We start from the raw sequence: 20,971 nt of genomic DNA on the forward strand, positions 1-20,971 counted from the left end.
TGTATCCATGCCGCTTAAAAGTTTGATTTACATCAAAATTGAAATCTAAAGTTGTATTCATTGTATTAATATAATCGCCAACACCGTAGGTTAATCAGAGGTCAGTGAGCCTTAACTTTAGAGCCCATTTTGACCAATAAAATGTTAAGTTTTCTACTTTTATACTTTTTTTGCATGGGCTAAACGTTTTAAATGTTTAAAGGGAGTGTTCGCGAAAAATTAAATCGGAGTATAGGCTTACGTCGAAACATTATCGATAGTAATCTTACTTCTATCTGTCGTGTCTATAAGGAGAAAATTTTTTAAACGACTCATACCGAAGAACGTAAGAGGGGAGACAGATCAGCCACAACAAATTCTCGTCCGAGCCACATTCTCCTCATTTTCTCGGCCGAGCCACTTCGGAATCCTTGTCCTTCGATTATTAGGTGAGTTTAATGTTCCAATTTTAAGGATAAAACTATTTTTTTTAAATCTGGCCACGTTAGGCCATAAGATATGAACCGACTACAGTATTGCAATGATTACATCATATAAATAAAGAATTCTATGTTCTATGCTTGTCTAGATATTAAGAATTCTATATTCTATGCTCAACTTTAAATATTGAGAATTTTTATGTTCTTTTCTCAGCTAGATATTAAGAATTCTATGTTATATGCTCAGTTAGATATTAGGAATTCTATGTTCCATACTCAGTTAGATATTAAGAATACTATGTTCTATGCTCAGCTTTATATCAATAATTCTATGTTTTATGCCCTGCTCTTGATATTAAGAGTTATGCTCAGTTAGATATTCAGAATTCTATGTTCTTTGCTCAGCTAGATATTAGGAATTCTATGTTTTATGCTCAGTTAAATATTAAGAATTCAATGTTCTATGCTCAGCTATATATCAATAATTCTATTTTTTATGCTCTGCTCTTGATATTAAGAGTTGTATGTTCTATGCTCAGCTAGTTATTAAGAATTCTATGTTCTATGTTCAGCTATATATTAAGAATTCTATGTTCTATACTGCAGCTATATATCAATAATTCTATGTTTTATGCTCTGCTCTTGATATTAAGAGTTATATGTTTTATGCTCAGCTAGATATTAAGAATTCTTTCTATGTTTTATGCTCAGCTAGATATTTAGAATTATATATTCTATGCTCAGATAGATATTAAGAGTTCTATGTTCTATGCTCAGCTATATGTTTATAATTCTATGTTCTATTCTCAGCTAGATATTTTAGAATTATATATTCTATGCTGAGTTAGATAACAAGAGTTCTATGTTTTATGCTCAACTAGATATTCAGAATTCTATGTTCTATGCTCAGTTAGATATTAAGAATTCTATGTTCTATGCTCAGCTAGATTATTAAGAATGATATGTTTTATGCTCAGCTATATTAAGAATTCTATATTCTATGCTCAGCTAGATATTCGGAATGATATGTTCTATGCTCAGCTACATATTACGAGTTCTATGTTCTATGCTCAGCTAGATATTCAGAGTTCTATGTTCTATGCTCAACTATATGTTAAGAATTCTATGATCTATGTTTTGCTCTAGATATTAAGAGTTCTATGTTCTATGTTCTGCTTTAGATATTGAGAGTTCTATGTTCTATGCTCAGATATATATTAAGAGTTCTATGTTCTATGCTTAGCTAGATGTTAAAATATATATTAATTTTTAAATTTATGTTAATATTTTTCAATAATTTAGAAAATTTTATTAAAAAATATTTGAATATCATTTACTAATTTTTCATTTTAATTAAGAATTTTACTTCATGGGGAAATTGTTGTTGGGCAAATTAGGGATTGTGGAAGTTGTATTGGGCAAATTAGGGATTGTGGATGTTGTATTGGACAAATTAGGGATTGTGGAAGTTGTGTTGGGCAAATTAGGGATTGTGGATGTTGTATTGGACAAATTAGGGATTGTGGAAGTTGTGTTGGGCAAATTAGGGATTGTGGATGTTGTATTGGACAAATTAGGGATTGTGGAAGTTGTGTTGGGCAAATTAGGGATTGTGGAACTTACTATTGGTGAAATAAGGGATTGGGGAAGTTGCTAATAGTGAAATTAGTGATTGTGAAATTTGTGGTGGGAATATTACCCTCCGATAGAGACGTCGGAAATCTAAAAAGATATTTTACTATTCTCACCCTAATCCCCTTCCTCCCCCTTGAGTAAATATTACTTACGTCAATTAGAAATTGTATTGACGTCATCAGAGGGGGGAGCATGTAAACTTTGCTTACAAATATAAGATAAGGTTTGGGTATGTGTTGATTAGATGGCCGTGGGAAGGGGGGGGGGCGGGGCTCTTCTACAAAGAGCAGGGAGCGGATTGTTGAAAGGATTTTATAAGAGGCGGGGTTTTGACCAACATTACCGACCTATGATTCCCCAACAGAGTGTCGTTAAGTTACTCTACGTCCCTTGGGACCATAAAGTAAAATAACGACCCGTTCTACTATGTTCTCATACAAAAAATTGAGCATTTTCATCTCAAAAGACGATAAAATTGTGTTCAACTACTTTCTCGGGAAATTAAAAGTGTTACTTAACCACCCCAGTTCCCTCGAACAATTTTGCCAACAAAACATCCCTCGCTGGTCTTGGGAACCCTTGGTAAAGTAAACTTGCTTAACTTCCCTAATTGTAATCATAATTGGAATACTAAAATCTAGATTAGTAAAAAACTGTCAATCAGAGCTCCATGTTTGATTTTATTATTAATTAATTTTAAAGAGACAATTTAAAATATTTTTAAAGAGAATAACTTTCCTTGTTTCTCTCATCAAGAAATTAAATTAGCTCATTAGCTCAGTGTGTTATGAGTTCACGGCAACACTGCTGGATTGAGAGATCGACCTCAAAAACCAGATTATTCCAGTTTCTCTATAAGTCTTACTTATAAGTTTCTCTAGATACAGGGTTACCCACAAATGATGAGACTTCAGAGACAGATATTTGACATGTTGCAAACTGTCTGTTTCCGTATTTTCATGATTCTCTGCAATATAAACTTCTTTTTTGTCTTTGCCAAGTCACTAAATAAGCCATTTAAAGACCACATTTAAGCCAGAAAACTTAATCGTAACATTGAAAAGTTTCAAGTCGTTTTTATAGTCTCAACCTTTCTGCGTCACCCTGTACTGTTTTACATGTATCAAATTCTGGGTCACCCTGTACTGTTTATCATACATGTATCAAATTGAAGACTCTAGAAAGCTGTATTTACAGTTAGAAAAATATAGAAACCAGGTTGCAACAAAACAACTGTTTAAGTTAAGCAACAATCTTTAAACATTTTTCATAAAAACATTTACTTTTCGCCTAATTTCTATATCCGAACCACAATCTCATCATTTTCTCATCCGAGACACATAATCCTCAAATTCTCCTTTAAACCAAATTCTCATCATTTTCGAGTCCGAGCCACATTCTCATCGTTTTCGATTCCGAGCCACATTCTCATCCTTTTCGAGTCCGAGCCACATTCTCATCATTTTCTCATATTAACCATAATCTTATCATTTTCTCATCCGAGCCACATTCTCGCAATTTTCTCATCTTTGCCACATTCTAATAATTTTTTCATCCGAGCCGCATACTCCTCATTTTCTTTTCGGAACCATCTACATATTAGAACTGAATAAATTAAAAATCAACTGGATTTAAATGTTATTAGGTTAAATGTCTAATACGATCAAAACTATGAATATGAATAGTTTTCAAATTGAATTTTAAAATTTCAATAACGAACCTGGCGGAATGGTCCAAAAACTTGGATTGGGGTCAGCTTTTTTATTAGTTTCTTTTATTTAACCAAAACTAAACAGTTCTATACAGTCATTTTATCCAGCTTGCATTCTCTTTATTATATACTACAGTTAGAGTATCCAGCGTTGGCCTGGTGTGAAATTATAATCAAAGCTTGAAGTTCCCTGCGTTGACTGTGAAATTTCAAAAATTTCAAAATTTGTTTAGCCTTTGTCACCCCTGGGGGTTATACCTCATGGGATCTCTATAAATATCAGCCAGGTTGGTCATGGCCGTTAGGTCAGCTATGGCTAACATATATGTATATAAGCACAGATTCTATACTCTTGCAGTCTAACAGTTTACATTTATTTATATTTCATAAAAAAATAATTTCTTACTTACTTACTTACTTTCTTATTTACTTACTTACTTACTTACTTACTTACTTACTTACTTACTTACTTTTACTTACCTACTTACTTATTTACTTACTTACTTACTTACTTACTTACTTACTTACTTACTTACTTAATTCGGAGGAAATGTAAAGGAAATTTTCCAATGAGAATAAGTATAAATGATGTTGCTATTAGCACGTAAATCCTACAATTACATCATGGAAACTATTAACGGTCACTGTATGGTATTGTGTGTTGAAAAAAAGGAAAATAAAGCTATAAGAAAAAAATGTTTTAGATCTTACGCTAACGTTATTCCTATCCGCCATATGTACAGTAATTTAAAAATTTGAAATCTGAAAATTATCTTTCAAAATGTCATGTTTTTGGGATTTATATGGTATCAGATCAGATACCATGATACCATGGAATCAGTTAAAAATAGGGATAATTTAAAGGGGGTGTTCGCGACAAATTAAGGGGGGTATAGGCTTACATCGAAAAATTATCGATGGTGATCGCTACTAATCCTACTTCTATCTGTTGCGTCTAAAAGGAGAAAATTGTTAAAAACGACTCGTACTCAATAATATTTCGACGCATTTCTATATAGTTGATATTTCATAATATCTTTAATTTCTTATGATCTGAGATTACCTTTGGAAAACATTTATTCCTGTTTCGAGGATTTTTGATAATGAAGACGACATTTTCATATTTTACAGGAATGTTCGAAAATCTAGCGCCAGCCGTGAAAACAAGTTGTAAGCTATATATTGCTTTACAAAAAAACACAAATCAAAAATATTATAAAATATCAACTTTTTATACACCCCTTTCGCGAATTTTCGCGAATACTCCCTTTAAGAATATTGCTGTGTGGACCCTATAGTGGCAAACGGACCTGGGATTGTGGGAGAGGGGGGCCAAGGGGGAAGGAAAATTCCATGGGACCCCTATCTACAATTAGTAAAAATTGGGTGTCACAGAAAAAATGCCACACTAATAAGAAAATTAATATTATTATTATTTTTGTTATTATTATTATTAATAATTAAATTATTAAAGTTATCATTCCAACTTTTTAAATGAACTTTTCATTTTTTCTGCTTAAATTGGTGGATCTTCAGATATTATAAAAGTCGACATTTTATCATGCACAATTTTTCTATTTCAACCAGGCATAAACTTTCCCTGGGGTAATGTGAGTTACTGAAAAATTTGATCCCGATCTGGTCAGCAGTTTTGACCTTTATTTGAAACAGTGCAATTACCAAGTTATATATCATTATCATAAAGAGAACTTGTATTATCTTTCTTACCATCATTAGTATTTTCATCATTGTGATTTATGGTTTAAAAACTATCGCAATTTTATTACAATAACTATCTTATAAGTAACACCCTGCAGGATATTCTAGATGGTTCCATGAGTTGTTGTTTAAAAGTTCTAGAAAATAATATTTATTATTATTTATAAATATTAATTTATCTATTTGTCTACCTAACACTTGATGGGAATATATACTGCAGTGTGTGCCAGGAAAAGTTCTATAAGAAACCATGTAGAAGAGGTAAAATAAGTTCTTTTTTGAGAAAATTGATAGAAAAGTCCCTCGAAACATGACGGTAGCAAGACGATTTGAAAGTCGTCTTTGGTCTTTGCATTTATTTGAGACATTCAGTCGTCAACCTTCTTTCACACGTATAATTCTTTAAAAACATTAACCACAAAATTCTCCTAGTTTTGGGATTTTCAAAATGTGGTCTGTCTTTTTTGTGCTGTCAATATTACCAAAGATATTGAGAATTTCGTTCAGATTTTAATTCTTTTAAATAAAACCAGAATTGTCGAAATCTCCGGTAATATTGCGGTAATATTAAGTGTACAAAAAAGGCAAACCAAAGGAATTGCTAGAACAAGGGGTCTCTTCTGTGACTGTTAACTCTAGAATTTTACTTCTAAAATTTGGTTTACAAATATGTCTTATTACTATCATGTTTCGTTTTTTAAAACAATGTTTTTTTCTGTATTTTTTTCAGTTCATAATAGTTTGACAAAAATATAAAGATCATGGAAGAAGAAAAAAATCTGATAAAAAAAAATATTTTAGGAATGTCGTATTATGTTAAACATTTTGATTTTTTGATTTCTTTAAACATTACTGTTCCGTCCTATCTCTTGTGTTCCAGAGCTAATCACATTTCTCTGTATTTTTTTTTTTATTAATTTTAATTAATATTTTTTAGAATTTCGACATCAACCAGAACGTAGAACCAGGAGGGTTCTACAAACCTGTTGTTGGTGATGGGCTAAATACTGCCGGTAATCCTGAGGGAGACCTTCATCCTCCCTCACCCTTCAATTCTCCCTCTTCAACAACCTCATCGAGACGAAGTTCCGCGCATTCCACCGAGAGCGGTGGTACCTCGAACTTTAACGAGCAGACATTCTTTCGGAGTCGACAAAAAGACGATTGGGTGATTGTCGACCTCAAGACTGTCACTGATCCTATGGAGAGCGCGTCATTGAGTAGTCGCAGGCGCTTGTTTCTCCCATAGAGCCAGGACACGTCTGGTCTGCGCTACAGGAAGCAAGTCAACTCTCAGTGCAAACCCAGGCGTACGCAACCAGAAGTGGAACTTTTGATCGCCACAGTTGAGGATTGGACTATCGTGGATTTATCTCCTAAAATGTAAATGAATGTCGTCATTGATTCTTTGAAATATTTGTAGCGCAATTGTTATGGGTTTTCCTTGCCGTGTAATTTTATGACAAGAACCGCGCCATTTTTATCTTGAAATGGCGCATTTTTTCAAAAATAGTTTTTTTAGATAATAAATGTTCGACATGTTTGTTCTTTTTTATTCAGTGCAATACATATAGAGTATTTAGAGGTCGTCTTTGCATGAGATAATGGCGGTAAAGACGACTTTCAAAGACTCAGGGGAGTTTAAAATGATTTTGTTCAACAAGTATAGATGTATACATATGTAATAAACCCAAATTACACACAGCTAAACCAGCTTAACCTTGGGGGTGTTTTAATTAATGTTTTTTTTTCTTTATCTAAAATTTATATATTTGAAAAGCCCTTGAAAATGGATGTAAAACATGTATCGCATGTATATATTTGTCGAAAGTAAAAAACTACTTTTCAACATTTTCCCGATGTTCTTTTGTAATTTTCTAAAACCTACCCAGTACCTATAGCACCAATTCTTAACCATTAAAGTTAGCGGTCTATTTTTCTTTTTAATGAGCTGGCCTTGAAAAATTGGACTAGAGACATTTATCACACTCCCCTTTTAAAATCCTAAGGGCAAAATCACCCCCCCCCCCCTCCCATCTACATTAAACAAAATAGGATAGAGCTAAGCTGTTGTTCACTGAGTACAAATATCCTCCCCTCATGATAATCTCTTATCATATTTATAAGTTCAGTTAAAGAATATCATTTGTTAAAAATATTTAGTTCACGTATTTAAACCATGTGAAAACAAATCCACAAAATCATTGAAAAAAAAAAATGTGAACAGTGAACACCCACACAAAAACAAGAGAATAATCATATTATGCAGAAGTAAGGCCGATTAACTGTGGAATACATGTCAAAGCAATCAATTCTTTGTCACAAACTCTGATTTTTAATCCCTATAGAGCTTTGCAACCGGATAGTGTAAACTATAGATTAATTAAAATAACAGATAAGACACTAGATGCCATCTTTCAAGATTTATTTGATTTTCGTTCACAATAACGCAGAAACCAAAAGGAGTTACGCGGAGTCGGCGTAAAACAGGCTTTCTATCTCTCTCTCTGTCTTATAATTCTAAAGAGAAAGAATCTGTTTTACGCCGACTACGCGTAACTCCTTTAGGCTTCTGCCTCTGGGTCATTGTGAACGAAAATCCACTAGGTCTTGAAAAGACGACATCTAGTGTCTTATCTGTTATTTTAATTAATCTATGGTGTAAACCTTTGATTTTTCTAACTTAGACTATTTTATTTTCAAGAATTCATAGTTTGAAATATCTAAGATTATATATAACATTGGGTTGCAAAGAGAAAGGGTTTAGCAAATTAGAATTTGTGTCAAAGCCTCAATTCCTTTCTTCTTCTTTTCTAATGTCACATCTTTCTAAGATCGATAACTTTGTTATTTGCAATTAGTGTTGTAGGGTTTCTGCAGTCGTAATTACCTTACAATTACGCGTAACACTTGGAGAAGCATTACGCGAAATTACGTGCGAATTACGTATACGAAAAAAAGTCTGGTTTCGCGTAATACGAAACCATTTCATAATTAGTAAAGTCCATTAATTCTCAGAAATGAATATAGCGGGAAAATATGTGTAAGGATATGCGCTACAACCATTTCCAATCTGATTGAATAATCTAAATACTTTCAATTTGAATTAAAATTCGTTTATGGTGATGGACTTAACCTCTGTAGAGTAAAAAAGGTAGATGTTAGTTCCACATTTTACTGAAAATATATTTTGGTCTAGGTTGACACTCGTCAGTTCTAGCGATATAATAACCATCAAAATCGATGATAAAAACAACAAGAAACTAAACAATCAAAAAGATTATTTACAATTTTTTTTTATGGGCTGTCTAATGTGCAAGAGGGATACGAACCCAGATCATGGGATGGAAAAATGATAATTTGCAAATATTCACTTTTTAAAGAATGTTTTAAGAAAATTATTATTCCTTGAGATTGTTTCGAATGAAGATTGAAAGGAGGGTTATTTAAAGAATTGGATATAAACAATATTTTTTTTTTAAATAATGAATTACAGTTTACAATTAAATAAAAACTATTTTTCTGTTCATTCTCGTGAGTTTAGTCATAAAATCTCTGGTGTATTTAGATTCTCCTGGAAGGTTAAAATGTTCTCCTGTCTAGGTTGGTTTGTATGAGGTTTCGCTATTTAGGCGTCATTATTGCAACATTTCACAAAATTACTTCTGTAGAATAACGCAAAATTATGGCGAAATCAAAGTTTTGCTAATTACGCCAAATTGAAGTTTCGCCAATATCGCGTAATCCTGCGAAATTGCACGAAATGAAAATTATTTCGCGTAACTTCACGTAATTTCGCGTAAGTGAATAATCTATTACGTTGGAAACCAGTTATAATTTTGTAACTTACATATCTTTAAAGATGTTTAGAGCACTTTTGAAAGTTCCAATTAAAAAAAATCTAAGCGAAATTCTATAATTAAAAGAAAAAAATAATGACGATACTAAAACAATAATTAAGTGTATTTGATGCAATGAGGTTATAGTGTATAGAGTGATGATGTACGCTACTCCTTTACTAATTTTATAGGCCATAAACTATACCGAGAGCGTACTGCATATTTGTTTAAATTATAAGTTGATTCTGGCCTAACCTATTGTGTGTCAATATTAGTAAACAGATATAAGTGTACAGTACAACTAACTGAGCACACAGGTAGAGAACTATCATCCCCCCTGATTTGATGCTGTTACAAAATGAAATATTTTTACTATATTAGCTCATTTATTGGGTCTGAACAAAATTGCTATTTCTCATGTTCTTTGGACTATTTGAAGTTCTACTTTGAGTGTAAAAGTAATTTTCTATTTCCATTTCCTTCAGACCTTATATATGAACTTACCAAGAAAACCTCGAACATGGAAAATCACTTTTCAGTAAAAAGCCAGGATTTTATAAAATGTCGTCTTCTTCTGAAGATCTTGTGAACTCTTTGTTTTCACTGTATGACAAGTGGGGAACTCAAAATTATATTGGTGAGAAGGTATCTCAGCTTCAGCATGCTCAGCAGGTACACTTGTCTCATTATATTTGATGCCATTGAGAAAAAATTCTCGTGAAAAAAAATCAGTTTTTTGCTCGATGCATAGTTACTCGATCTATAACCCTTTTGATCTAAAGGGAATCTGATCTAAAAAAATTTGACCTACGCGGACTAAAAAATTTCATTTTGGAAAAAAATGTTTTTGATCAGATGCTACATATTTTTAATCCAAAAATCAAATTCTCAATTTTAGGAAAAAAGCGAAATAATGTAAACACACAGAGCGTCCCATATCTTATTGAATAATCTCCAAGCCTAGTATTTTCTTCATGCAAATTTTTATAGAAGCCTTTTACATTTATTAAATGATTGATTCTTGTAAAATTTTCTCATTAGTCCCGAAAATCTCAATTTTAAGCTATGAACGATCTAATATGATTTGGAACACCCTGTAGGCTGTATAGTATTAAATCTGTCAATTACTGTAAAGTTTATATTTATAGGTGGCAAGACTAGCTGAAGATGCAGGTTCAAGTGAGGATATAGTTCTAGCTGGCTTCCTTCATGATATAGGTCAACAATAAAAATAGAGAATTGCAAGGGGTGGTCTTTATTTAATGTGAGCTATAAAGAGATAGACCGGTTAGACATGGAAGTTGAACTGAAAGAGCAGTATTGTAGAGAAAACCTCTTGGATTCATTTGATACCAATGAGACATTTTTTTAGCGTGCAATTTTTAAATAAGAACGTTAAGTCGTTTGTAATATTTCACCTGCTGTTTCAGTGTCATCAGATGAAACGTTTTTTACAATTCATAAAGAACATGGATAAGTTGGAAGTTTGTTGAAGTTGAAGCATCAATAGCTATAACAGTGATCTGAAAACAAATTGAAATACAATGACAATTTTTAAACATTTCAAAAAAAATTACGTTAGAAAAAAAATTTATAAGAATTTTAAACACATTAAATTGAAAACGCATTTATTTTCAGGTCGTATTCTTACTCTGTTTCATTATTGTAACCACTGTATTGGTCGGAATTTGATTTTATTTTCAATTTTCTGAATTTGAATTTCAGGCGAATTTTAGGAATATTTCAGGCCATATCATTGGACTAGAAGAAGGATTGAAGAATATGGAACAAGACGGTGTTACTCTCGGAACTGGTAAATACAACATACATGACAATTATATTATTCAGTGAGTCCCAATAAACATGGGAATTAAGAGACGACTGTAAAATACTCTTCGATTTCTGATAGTTGTTAAATGATAAAGAGTTTATTAAAATTAAGACAGAACGTCTTGTGCTTTAAAAAATGTGGTCTGCCTTCGTTGTATCTTTAAAATTGAAGAAGATATTAAAAATTTGAAATGAATCGTTGTTATTCAATACATCAGAATCTGGAGCGATGTATTAACATCTCCATCAATTTTTATTCTGCAAATATGATACATTTTGTAATTCCCAAGACCAAAATGTTTTAACAAAATACTACACACATTGTGTTCACGTAATATAATGCCAAGTGGAACACAATCCCATGTTTATTGGACACCCATTTGTTAATTACGAGAACCAAAAGACGACAATTTAAACTTGCTTAATAAAGGAATTGAGTTTTTGCCACAAACTCAAATCTTCTGATCCCAATATTTTTGCAATCTGATGGTGCAAGCCCTTGATATTTCAAACTTAGATTATTTTATCTATAAGTATTGATAGTTTGAAATATCTAAGGTCTACGACATTGGGTTATAAAGATATAGAGTTTAGAAAATCAGAGTTTGTGGCAAAAACTCAATTTCTTTGCACTATTCACCTGTAAACCAGGTGTAACAGTTAACAAACACATGGTTATATTTTCATTCAAAATTCGCATGACCCTCCATTTATAAAGAGTGGCATGCCTGATTTGCAACAATACCTTTAAAGACTTTGTATGGTCAAGAATGAATGAGATATCCAAGTTTTTAACTTTAGAAATTGGTAATTTTCAATTGTGGTTGCTTTAAATTTGGTTACCAAAAAATGACGTCTTTAAAACAAAATTTAAAATTTATAATACAAAAACATTTGTATCTGTAATATTCATGAAACCAGATTTCCGACACTGGGTTTTATTACATTTCATATGTCTTAAGTTTCGGGCTCAGAGAATAATAGAGTTGTTAACACAAATTCGAAATATAAGGAAGACGATTTTACCGCCTCAAATGCCGTAGCCTATTCTCAAGACGTGTTTATCTATTTCCTCCTTGAAGCACCCTCATGTCAAACCCCGCTCATTCGTTCCCCCCTCACCCCTCTACACATCCCAGCCCTCAGTCAGGTTAGGAGAGTTGAGCTAGTAACAGCTCCGACACAGGGAGCCTCTTGACTCCTTTATGATGATGACGAAAAAATTGAAATATAAAGTCGTCTTCATTGTATTGATGTATACGACGAAAAGTGTACAACCTTACTATTGATGACAAGGTTATCTAGTACAAATGTGCAGAACTGACGATTACCGTATTTGTTTTTCTATCAGAGTAATTTGTGTCAACAAGAATCGTATGCAGGCTGTTCTTTGCATTAGTAATGACTTAAAAGCGGTGCAGTGCCTAAAATTTGCAACATGAGCAGATTTCCAATCCAATGTAAAACGTCCAATATATATTTAAAAAATGATTGTGCAAAATTTTAGTAAAAACTCAATTCAAACTGAGGTTGTCTCGACCCAAAACTATTTGATTGTGATTCATGATTACAAGATAAATTATGCTAAGATTAATACTCGTTTACGCTGTAGACAACTGTTTACTTTTATATAATCAAGTGTACTGTACTGAAGTGTACATGTACTATGTACATATTTCATCCTAAGATTTTGTAAGGGGTGTACAAACAATATAATTTGTTACGTAGGATAAATAAATGTATTGAATTTAATAGTTTTAGAATTTAATTGTGTGAAGTAAAATATTATTCAAGATTTTCGCTGCAGATAAGCCCATTTTTTATGTTTAAATGTAAAACAAAAATGTTCAAAATTTAATTTTATACAGTGAAACCCTTAATAACGAATACATCGAAAGAATTCATCAAATGTCGTATTCTTCACTTCCTGATAATGGAATGTTGTAGATATTTAGTTTTTTAATTAAATGATTATATGGAACTCTCTAAAACTGTTCCCGCATATTCATGGCTATTTATTTATTTTCGCAAATACTGAAATTTACGTAATAAAGTATAAAACTCATTGAAAAATTGTCAAGACGACATTTAATAAATTCTTTCGATGTATTCGTTATTAAGGGTTTCACTGTAAAAAAATCTTGGATGGTTAATGCATCCTATCAGGACATAATCTAGCTAATTTTAGTATTTGTCAAAATCCAGAAAGCTCCTTGTGACAGTTAGCGTTTAAACTATTTTTAAGGCAATTTAAGACATGAAAAATAATGTGTTGGCACAAAACGTTATTTATTTGTGTATTTTGATTGGAAAACATTAATGACAAAGCTCTCAAATAAATATTGATAGTTTGACAGTTTGAAAGTAAGACGACATTTGAGAGAAAATCACAAATTTTTGCGTTTTATGTAAGCTTGTAATTGTAAATATTTCAAAATTAATTTTTATGTCTTAACATTGCGTTGAAATGGTTAAACACACTAAAGGTGAACTGTTGCAACTGATCCATGAGACCTGATCAAAAGTTTTATATCGGTTTGTTATCAAAAATTCGAAATATAAGGAAGACGATTTTACCGACTCAAATGCCGTAGCCTATTCTCAAGACGTGTTTATCTATTTCCTCCATGAAGCACCCACATGTCAAACCCCGCTCATTCGTTCCCCCCTCACCCCTCTACACATCCCAGCCCTCAGTCAGGTTAGGAGAGTTGAGCTAGTAACAGCTCCGACACAGGGAGCCTCTTGACTCCTTTATGATGATGACGCAGATACTCAGCTAGCAGCAGACGTGCTTACCCCAAGGGTTCCCAGTTTATCATGCATTCCAGAGACAACATAATCGCTCAATCGCATCATGATAAATTCGCAGATGCCTACTAGGTTGGATAAGCCCTGTTGTTCCAGTTCCTGTTGATCTGCTCCACCAACATGAAGCTCTACATCACTCCCATGAAGTACCCTCAAATATTCATCATTAATTCCTTTGTTAATTTCTAAACCAACCAATTTTAACCCATTCTTGGGCAAATATTTCCAAACTTTCGTTTTTATTAAATAAATGTTAGAAATATCCATTTGGATCTCTTTTATTTTATTATTGTGACTTTTAAAGTCAACAAGAGTACATAATATGCAAACAATTTTTTTATTTTATTTATTTTAAAAATATATATTCGGCTTATTCATGTTTTGTATAATATTTCAAGCTGAGCATGAGGAAGTAGGGGAAAATTATCTGAGGTGAGATAAACGTATAGTTTTATAAAGTGTCATTAATTTTTGATATAATTTGCTGCATTTATTTGTCCAGAAGTAAAATTCTAGAGATGATAATCACAAAATACCCCCAATCCTGGCATTTCAAAATGGGGTCTACCTTTTTAGTGCTTTCAATATTACCTCAAATATACAGAATTTCGTTTAGATTTCGACAATTTTGGTTTTGTTTAACAAAGTTGAAATCTGAACAAAATTCTTAATATCTCTGGTAATATTGAAAGCACAAAAAAGGCAGAACATATTTTGGAAATGGCAGGACTAGAAGGATTTTGTGGTCATTGTTTCAAGAATCATACATGTGAAAGTAAAGGTTGGCGACTGAATTTCACAAAAAATTCAAATATCAAAGACGACTTTAAAATCGTCTTGCTCCTGTTTCATGGGACACTCTCTGTAGTATATGTGGATTGTGGAATAGCGGTCGTCTTTGTTTTTACTTTATATTATAAATATCGGTGGTTGTTTTACAATTTGTAAATGTTGTTTTTATGAATGTTTTAGCTCTGAACATGTTAAGGGCACATTTTCAGATTTAACAGAGTTGAACATTCCGTTTTCTAATCCCTGTGTTAGTAAACCCTTAATCCGTTTTTTAAAGTTATTTATGAATTTGACTATTTAGAAAACTGGGGTTTCCGGAAAAAGTTACTCAGTTTGTGAAAGCTCATGTACAGGCGAGTGAAAAAAACCCAATAATTTATGTAAAATTTAAATTTAAATATTTTAGGCTAAACGGTACCTGGTGTTTAAAAACCCAGAATACTACAATACATTGTCTGATGCCAGTAAAGGTATTGTTAATTAATAATTAATAATTAATATTTAATTATTTACTTTAATACTTTAGAGTTAAGTTTAGGGAATTTTGCGTTTCCAATGGTCCCCAAGACCAATTTTGCCGACTAAAAATCATCTCTGCCACTCTTTAAATAGAGGATTACTTTAAACCCATGGTATACTAGGTATCATCAATATTGGACTTTACCCATTCAAACCTAAAGAAAAATCACAATTTTAAATATAAAACAAGACATTCAAATATATTTATATATGTTGCCTATAGCCGGCCAAACGGCTGGACAGAATGGGCTGAACACTAATGGGTGGCCGGGGGGTGTTATAGGCTAAAAAAATTAGAACATTTTTTCCAAATTTGTTTTTCAAGTTTTTTTCCACGGGCAACGCCTGGCCCAGCCGGCCAAACGGATGTACCGAATGGGCTGACATTTTTTGAGGACACTCATGGGTGGCCCGGGAATGTGTTTAAGGCTAAATATATATTCTATAAGTCCTACACTTCTGTAAAAATCTAAATGAAACCTTGATTTAGGAACACTGATTTGTCAGGGTGGACCAATGAGTGTTTCGGAGGCAGAAGTATTCGAAAACCTGGAGAGTTTTCAGGTCTATATTTGAGAGTTTTAATTGAAACTTGGAGTATTTTCAGGTTTATATTTGAGAGTTTTAATTGAAATCCTAGAAAGTTTTCAGGTTTATATTTGAGAGTTTTAATTGAAAACCAAGAGAGTTTTCAGCTGTATATCTGAAAGTTTTAATTGAAAACCTAGAGAGTTTTCAGCTTTATATCTGCAAGTTTTAATTGAAAACCTAGAGAGTTTTTAGCTTTATATCTGAAAGTTTTAATTGAAAACCTAGAGAGTTTTCAGGTTTATATTTGAAAGTTTTAATTGAAAACCTAGAGAGCTTTCAGCTTTATATCTGAAAGTTTTAATTGAGTCTTGTTTTATATTTTATTTAAGTTTTTATTGTTATCAAGCTTTTTTCTAGTTATAAATTTACTAGTAATTAAAAAGAAGATTTTTAAATTGAAGCTTATCTTTGTTTCCATATTTTTGTGTATCCATGCTGTTCAAAAGCTTGATTTAAATCAAAATTTAAATCGAAAGTCGTCTTCATTATAGTTTATAATTAATGATATTGATTTCAGGATATCCTGAATATGAGAAGTTGGGACGAAAAAGCTAAAAATCCTAATATTCAAATTATTTCGAATGAGAAGTATAGACAAATTGCAATCAGAACAATAAATGAATAATATAAAATTAGTTGTATTTTTTCGAATCAAAAAATTGTTGAACTTTTTAACGAAACTTGTGATAAGGTTAAAAAACAGTTATCATATGCTATAGTGTTACGCAGGAAAAATTAGATTTTAACGACGACTTGAAACTCTTTCAATGTGAAGATCCAAAGTTGAATTTGATCTTGATTCTTGTAGAAATACATAAATTACTGCGGAATGAATGGCGACATTTAAAGCAATCTTATGCGCTGTTTGAAGTTCTTAAAGTAATAATAATAATAGTTTTGTGGAGTAGTTTAAAAATAAACCTATTAATTGCATGAAATGGGTTCTTGCTATGCTGCACATTTTTTGTGTTTACGGTTCATTGGACTATTTAAAGTTAGATCTGAAGTCTAACAGTCGTCTTCCTATTCCACAGTTTATAGGTCATTTATATTTGAGAGTTTTAATTAAAAACGTGGAAGGTTTTCAGGCTGTTTTCAGGTTTATATTTGAGAAATGAAAATCCATAGATAAATAAATATCTATGTGAAAACCTCTGTTTCAACCCCCCCCCCCTTCCCCTCCCCATCCCGCTTAGTCTGGAATAAAATATTTAACCCTATAGCATACCTGTGCCCACAAAAGAGTATCGATGAACGAAACTCCCGAGTTTCATTTGGGGGTCTTAACATTTGTGTAGATTTTGATTTAAGAGATTAAACAAATGGAGTATATGAAGAAACTAAATAAAATAATATTTCACCACAAAAATATTGATATCCACATAACTGCCAAACCCCATTCGTGAAACCCAGGTTTCAAAACTGGTTTTCCTAGCGATACCCTGTCTTCAGTTTTGGGCTCTGGTCGGTGGCCGTGTCACCTGTTAACCCTATACTTGTCCTTCAGCTCTGGCCCCCTACTGAGTGAGGGAGGGGGTGCAGCCCGTGCGCGGCCTCCACGAGCCCTGCAAAATGGTCTCCCAAGCCTCTGTTTCGCAGAGAAGTATTCAAAATGACCTGGTGCTGCCCCTGGTGTAGATATTAAAGAAGTAAAAAATAACATTTTTTAAGAAAATGTTAATCTTTAAATAGTTCTGCAGTGTTTTCTTGAATATCCGAAAAAAAACATTGCATAACTATTAAAAAATAAAATACTTCTTTCAAATTTTTCTTTCAGAGCCCTGGAGACCATTTTGCGGGGCTAATGACGTCCCTGCACCCCCTCCCTCACCCTCCTGGGCTGATTAATCGATCTTCGCCTCTTCACACCTTTATTGTCTTATTTTACGCCTGGCAATGGAATATTACGCCTCAAGCAAAGCATTTACTGCCGGAGGGCATACCTGAATTGTCCCCCAGGTCAAATAGAATTATATATTATCTGAAATGCTGACATGAGTCAACTTAATCTGAGGAGGGAGGGATTTCAGAGTTCCTCAAATAGTAATCACCGCCACCTAAATCTGTTTTGCGGAAAGCGCGCTCCTCAATTGGTAATCTCCACCACCTCAAATAGTAATCAGCCCACAAAAGCATAAAATTAATTATTTTTTCTTAAAAAATTATTTCTTAGAAATAAGACCATATTTACCTCTTTTAATGGCCCTATGGTGTACAATATTGTTAAAGCTTTCTTTATTGCTCCTTAGTTTCGAAAATAAATCAATAAACATGCCACACTAAGTGCTAAGAAATATATTACGTTTTTTAGTTTCAAGTTTCGCTTTAAGAATGTTTGCGGCATTTTCCTCTGAATGTTGTTTTAAACTCCTTATATAGAGAGGAAACTTTAACCCATTATTAGTGGACTAAATACTTCATTTTCAGTAGTGGAAGTGATGAGACTAATTTTTCAAAATTTTATGTTCTTTCTATGCATATAACTAGTTTTGTTGTAGATGTTGAACTCGAGTAGGCGAATACAAAAATCTAAACACTGTAAAGGTTTTATGAAAATATCTTTTAAATGGAGATGGATATTACTTTGGGTGGGATGAGATAATTTTTAGTAAATTTTAAGTACTTTCTATGCATATAATTAGTTTTGTTGTAGATGTTGAACTCGAGTTGGCGAATACAAAAATCTAAACACTGTAAAGGTTTTTTGAAAATATCTTTTAAATGGAGATGGATATTACTTTGTGTGGGATGAGATAATTTTTAGTAAACAGGCAGCCCGACTTTTTTTGTATCTTGACGCCAATCATGAAATGCAGTCATTAAAGTGGCGAATTGGATCTAAGATTCGGCTAAAATGAACTGTATACCTTGATTCTCAATTTTTGTTGACCAAACAAATCTGAAAATAATTTGAAAATTTAGTTTAAGTCAATACAGATGCCATAAAACCCCGATGGATGTCGAAAATTGTGTTAAAAGTGCATTAAATTCAAATCACAGAAAACAAAATTTTACGGTGATTACTAATTGAGGTAGTGGAGATTACCAATTGAGGAGCGCGCTTGCCGCAAAACAGATTTGGGTGGCGGTGATTACTATTTGAGGAAATCTGGACTCCCTCCCTCATCTGAGTGACAGCAGATTAATCAGGATTTAAAGGGAATGAAGATTAATAGCGAGAAATAGTTGAACTATTCACATAGACTTTTTTGTACCACTTTTCTTCTGCACTGTGATCTTCTCAGGCTTCATATGTTACGTGCTGGATCGACTTTACACTGGGTAGTCCAGATTGGGTAGGACGACTGAAAGCATGTATAGTACATGTTGTACCGGCATGGATTGGGCAGGACGACTGAGAGCATGGATAGTACATGTTGTACGGGCATTGATCATACAACTTTTAGAGTAGTGCGTGTGCTCCGGTTTTAGTTGAAGAGAAGTATTAACTTAGAGTCTAAATAGTTCAACTACAGCCTACAGGGTGTCCTACGAGATACAAAAGAGAATAATAGGAAACTACTATATGGCAATCATATTATATAGTAAAATTGATTTCAAAGTATAGTATATTTGAGTAAATGATTTTTTAACGAAATAAACGGCAATAAATCTTAAATATCTAATACAATACACTGAAAAAGGCATTCAAAACTATTCACCAACCGTTATATTTCATGGGACACCCTGCTGTTTCCACATCGGAATTTACATAACTGCGATTTTTTAGGAGAATATATACATTCCTCCCAGAAACCATATAGTTAAAGGGTCTGTAGAGTAAAAATGAAAGGGGGTATAGGCTGAAAGTTAATCACTTTAGTTCAGGATCGTGACCAATGAAAGTTGTATCTGATGTTCTTGTCTTGAGAAATTGATATAAATTCATATATATATATACAATTTTGTAAGAAATAGTAGATTAAAGCAGATAATATTCAGCAAACACACAACCAATCTGAAAACGAAGATATCCCAGAGAAACCTAATTGTAACTTAGGTTTTCTCAAATTATTATTTTATAATTTTTATTTTTATTTTTAAGAGATATAATTGATTATATTATTATTAAGTTCATATTATACGTCACAAGAACTCCCACTAATGAGAGTGCAGTATTCTGGTCACATGATACAGACATAGACACGTGACCACTATACTGCACTACCATTGGTGGGAGTTCTGGCAACGTAATACGGACTTATAAATAATATTATCAACTTTTAAAAGGTTCAACAAAAATCTTAAAGAAGTTTTTAAAATTTTCAAGATTTTTTATTCTCTAAGTTTGCTTTTTTTACACTATGTTAAATTTTTACCCTGAGAGAAAATATATGTATGCAAAAAAACGAATTGTAAAAACTATCATTTGTGAACGATCCTTTTTTAAAGATTGCATAGTTTAAAAAAAAGAAAAATTGGACATCCTTATACATGTTGGGATGAAGTTAATTATCAAGATAAATATATATATATTAAGACCTTATTTTGAAAACATATAAATAATATGTATAGGTATTAGATATAGGTAAACATCTAAATTTTGTTTAAAAGTAAGAAACATTTTTTACTTTTAATAACACTCATCGTTAAAATTAAATTTCAAGCAAAAAAAAAATGTCGTCAACAATGCTGCCATGGTTTATCACAGATTGCAAATTTTTCAAAATCATGTTAATGGCGGCAGCAACGCAACTAACACTTTTGTGAAAGAGGGGCTAGATTTGATTTTGAGGGGCTAGCCCCCCTGTCGAAAAAAATGTCAAAAAAAAACTCACTGTTTTCAGGATTTGAAGTAAAAAAAAGCAATTTTTAATTATTGAAGGGTTGGCTTTGTTCTCAATAAGATACCTAATTCTTATCCATATATAGTTCTTGTGTTTAAACAAATATACATCCATCAGCTTTAAAATAGACGACATGAGTAAATCAATTAAACATGTACGCGAAGCGCCCAAAAAAAATTCTGTTCTTTTAAGGCTTTTTCATGAATTTTTAGCGCCTGTTAGTCCCTGGCTTTACTGTATAAAAAGTCCCTATATTCACTAGTCATATTTGTCCACTATTTGAACTATGTAGTCCCTTAATCGTAGGTCTATGGAGTC

The 20,971-nt window shown here is 32.5% G+C and overlaps 2 protein-coding genes across 2 annotated transcripts; both read left to right on the top strand.

The window, feature by feature from the left end:
• The first annotated feature begins 5,621 nt into the window (after window positions 1–5,621).
• Window positions 5,622–7,028, top strand: LOC111702623 (uncharacterized). Its single transcript, XM_023474377.1, has 2 exons — window positions 5,622–5,745; window positions 6,422–7,028. Exons 1-2 carry the CDS (start codon window positions 5,686–5,688, stop codon window positions 6,731–6,733), a joined length of 372 nt encoding a protein of 123 aa, XP_023330145.1. The 5' UTR covers window positions 5,622–5,685; the 3' UTR covers window positions 6,734–7,028.
• A 2,780-nt stretch (window positions 7,029–9,808) lies between these two features.
• LOC111702628 (uncharacterized) lies at window positions 9,809–16,498 on the top strand. Its single transcript, XM_023474381.1, has 8 exons — window positions 9,809–9,995; window positions 10,472–10,541; window positions 11,071–11,136; window positions 14,363–14,396; window positions 15,058–15,109; window positions 15,163–15,226; window positions 15,766–15,839; window positions 16,384–16,498. The coding sequence occupies exons 1-8, from the start codon at window positions 9,885–9,887 to the stop codon at window positions 16,489–16,491; spliced, it is 579 nt and encodes a 192-aa protein (XP_023330149.1). The 5' UTR covers window positions 9,809–9,884; the 3' UTR covers window positions 16,492–16,498.
• Window positions 16,499–20,971: the final 4,473 nt, after the last annotated feature.

Source organism: Eurytemora carolleeae, unplaced genomic scaffold (genome assembly GCF_000591075.1).
Source record: "Eurytemora carolleeae unplaced genomic scaffold, Eaff_2.0 scaffold500, whole genome shotgun sequence".
Lineage (NCBI taxonomy): Eukaryota > Metazoa > Arthropoda > Copepoda > Calanoida > Temoridae > Eurytemora > Eurytemora carolleeae.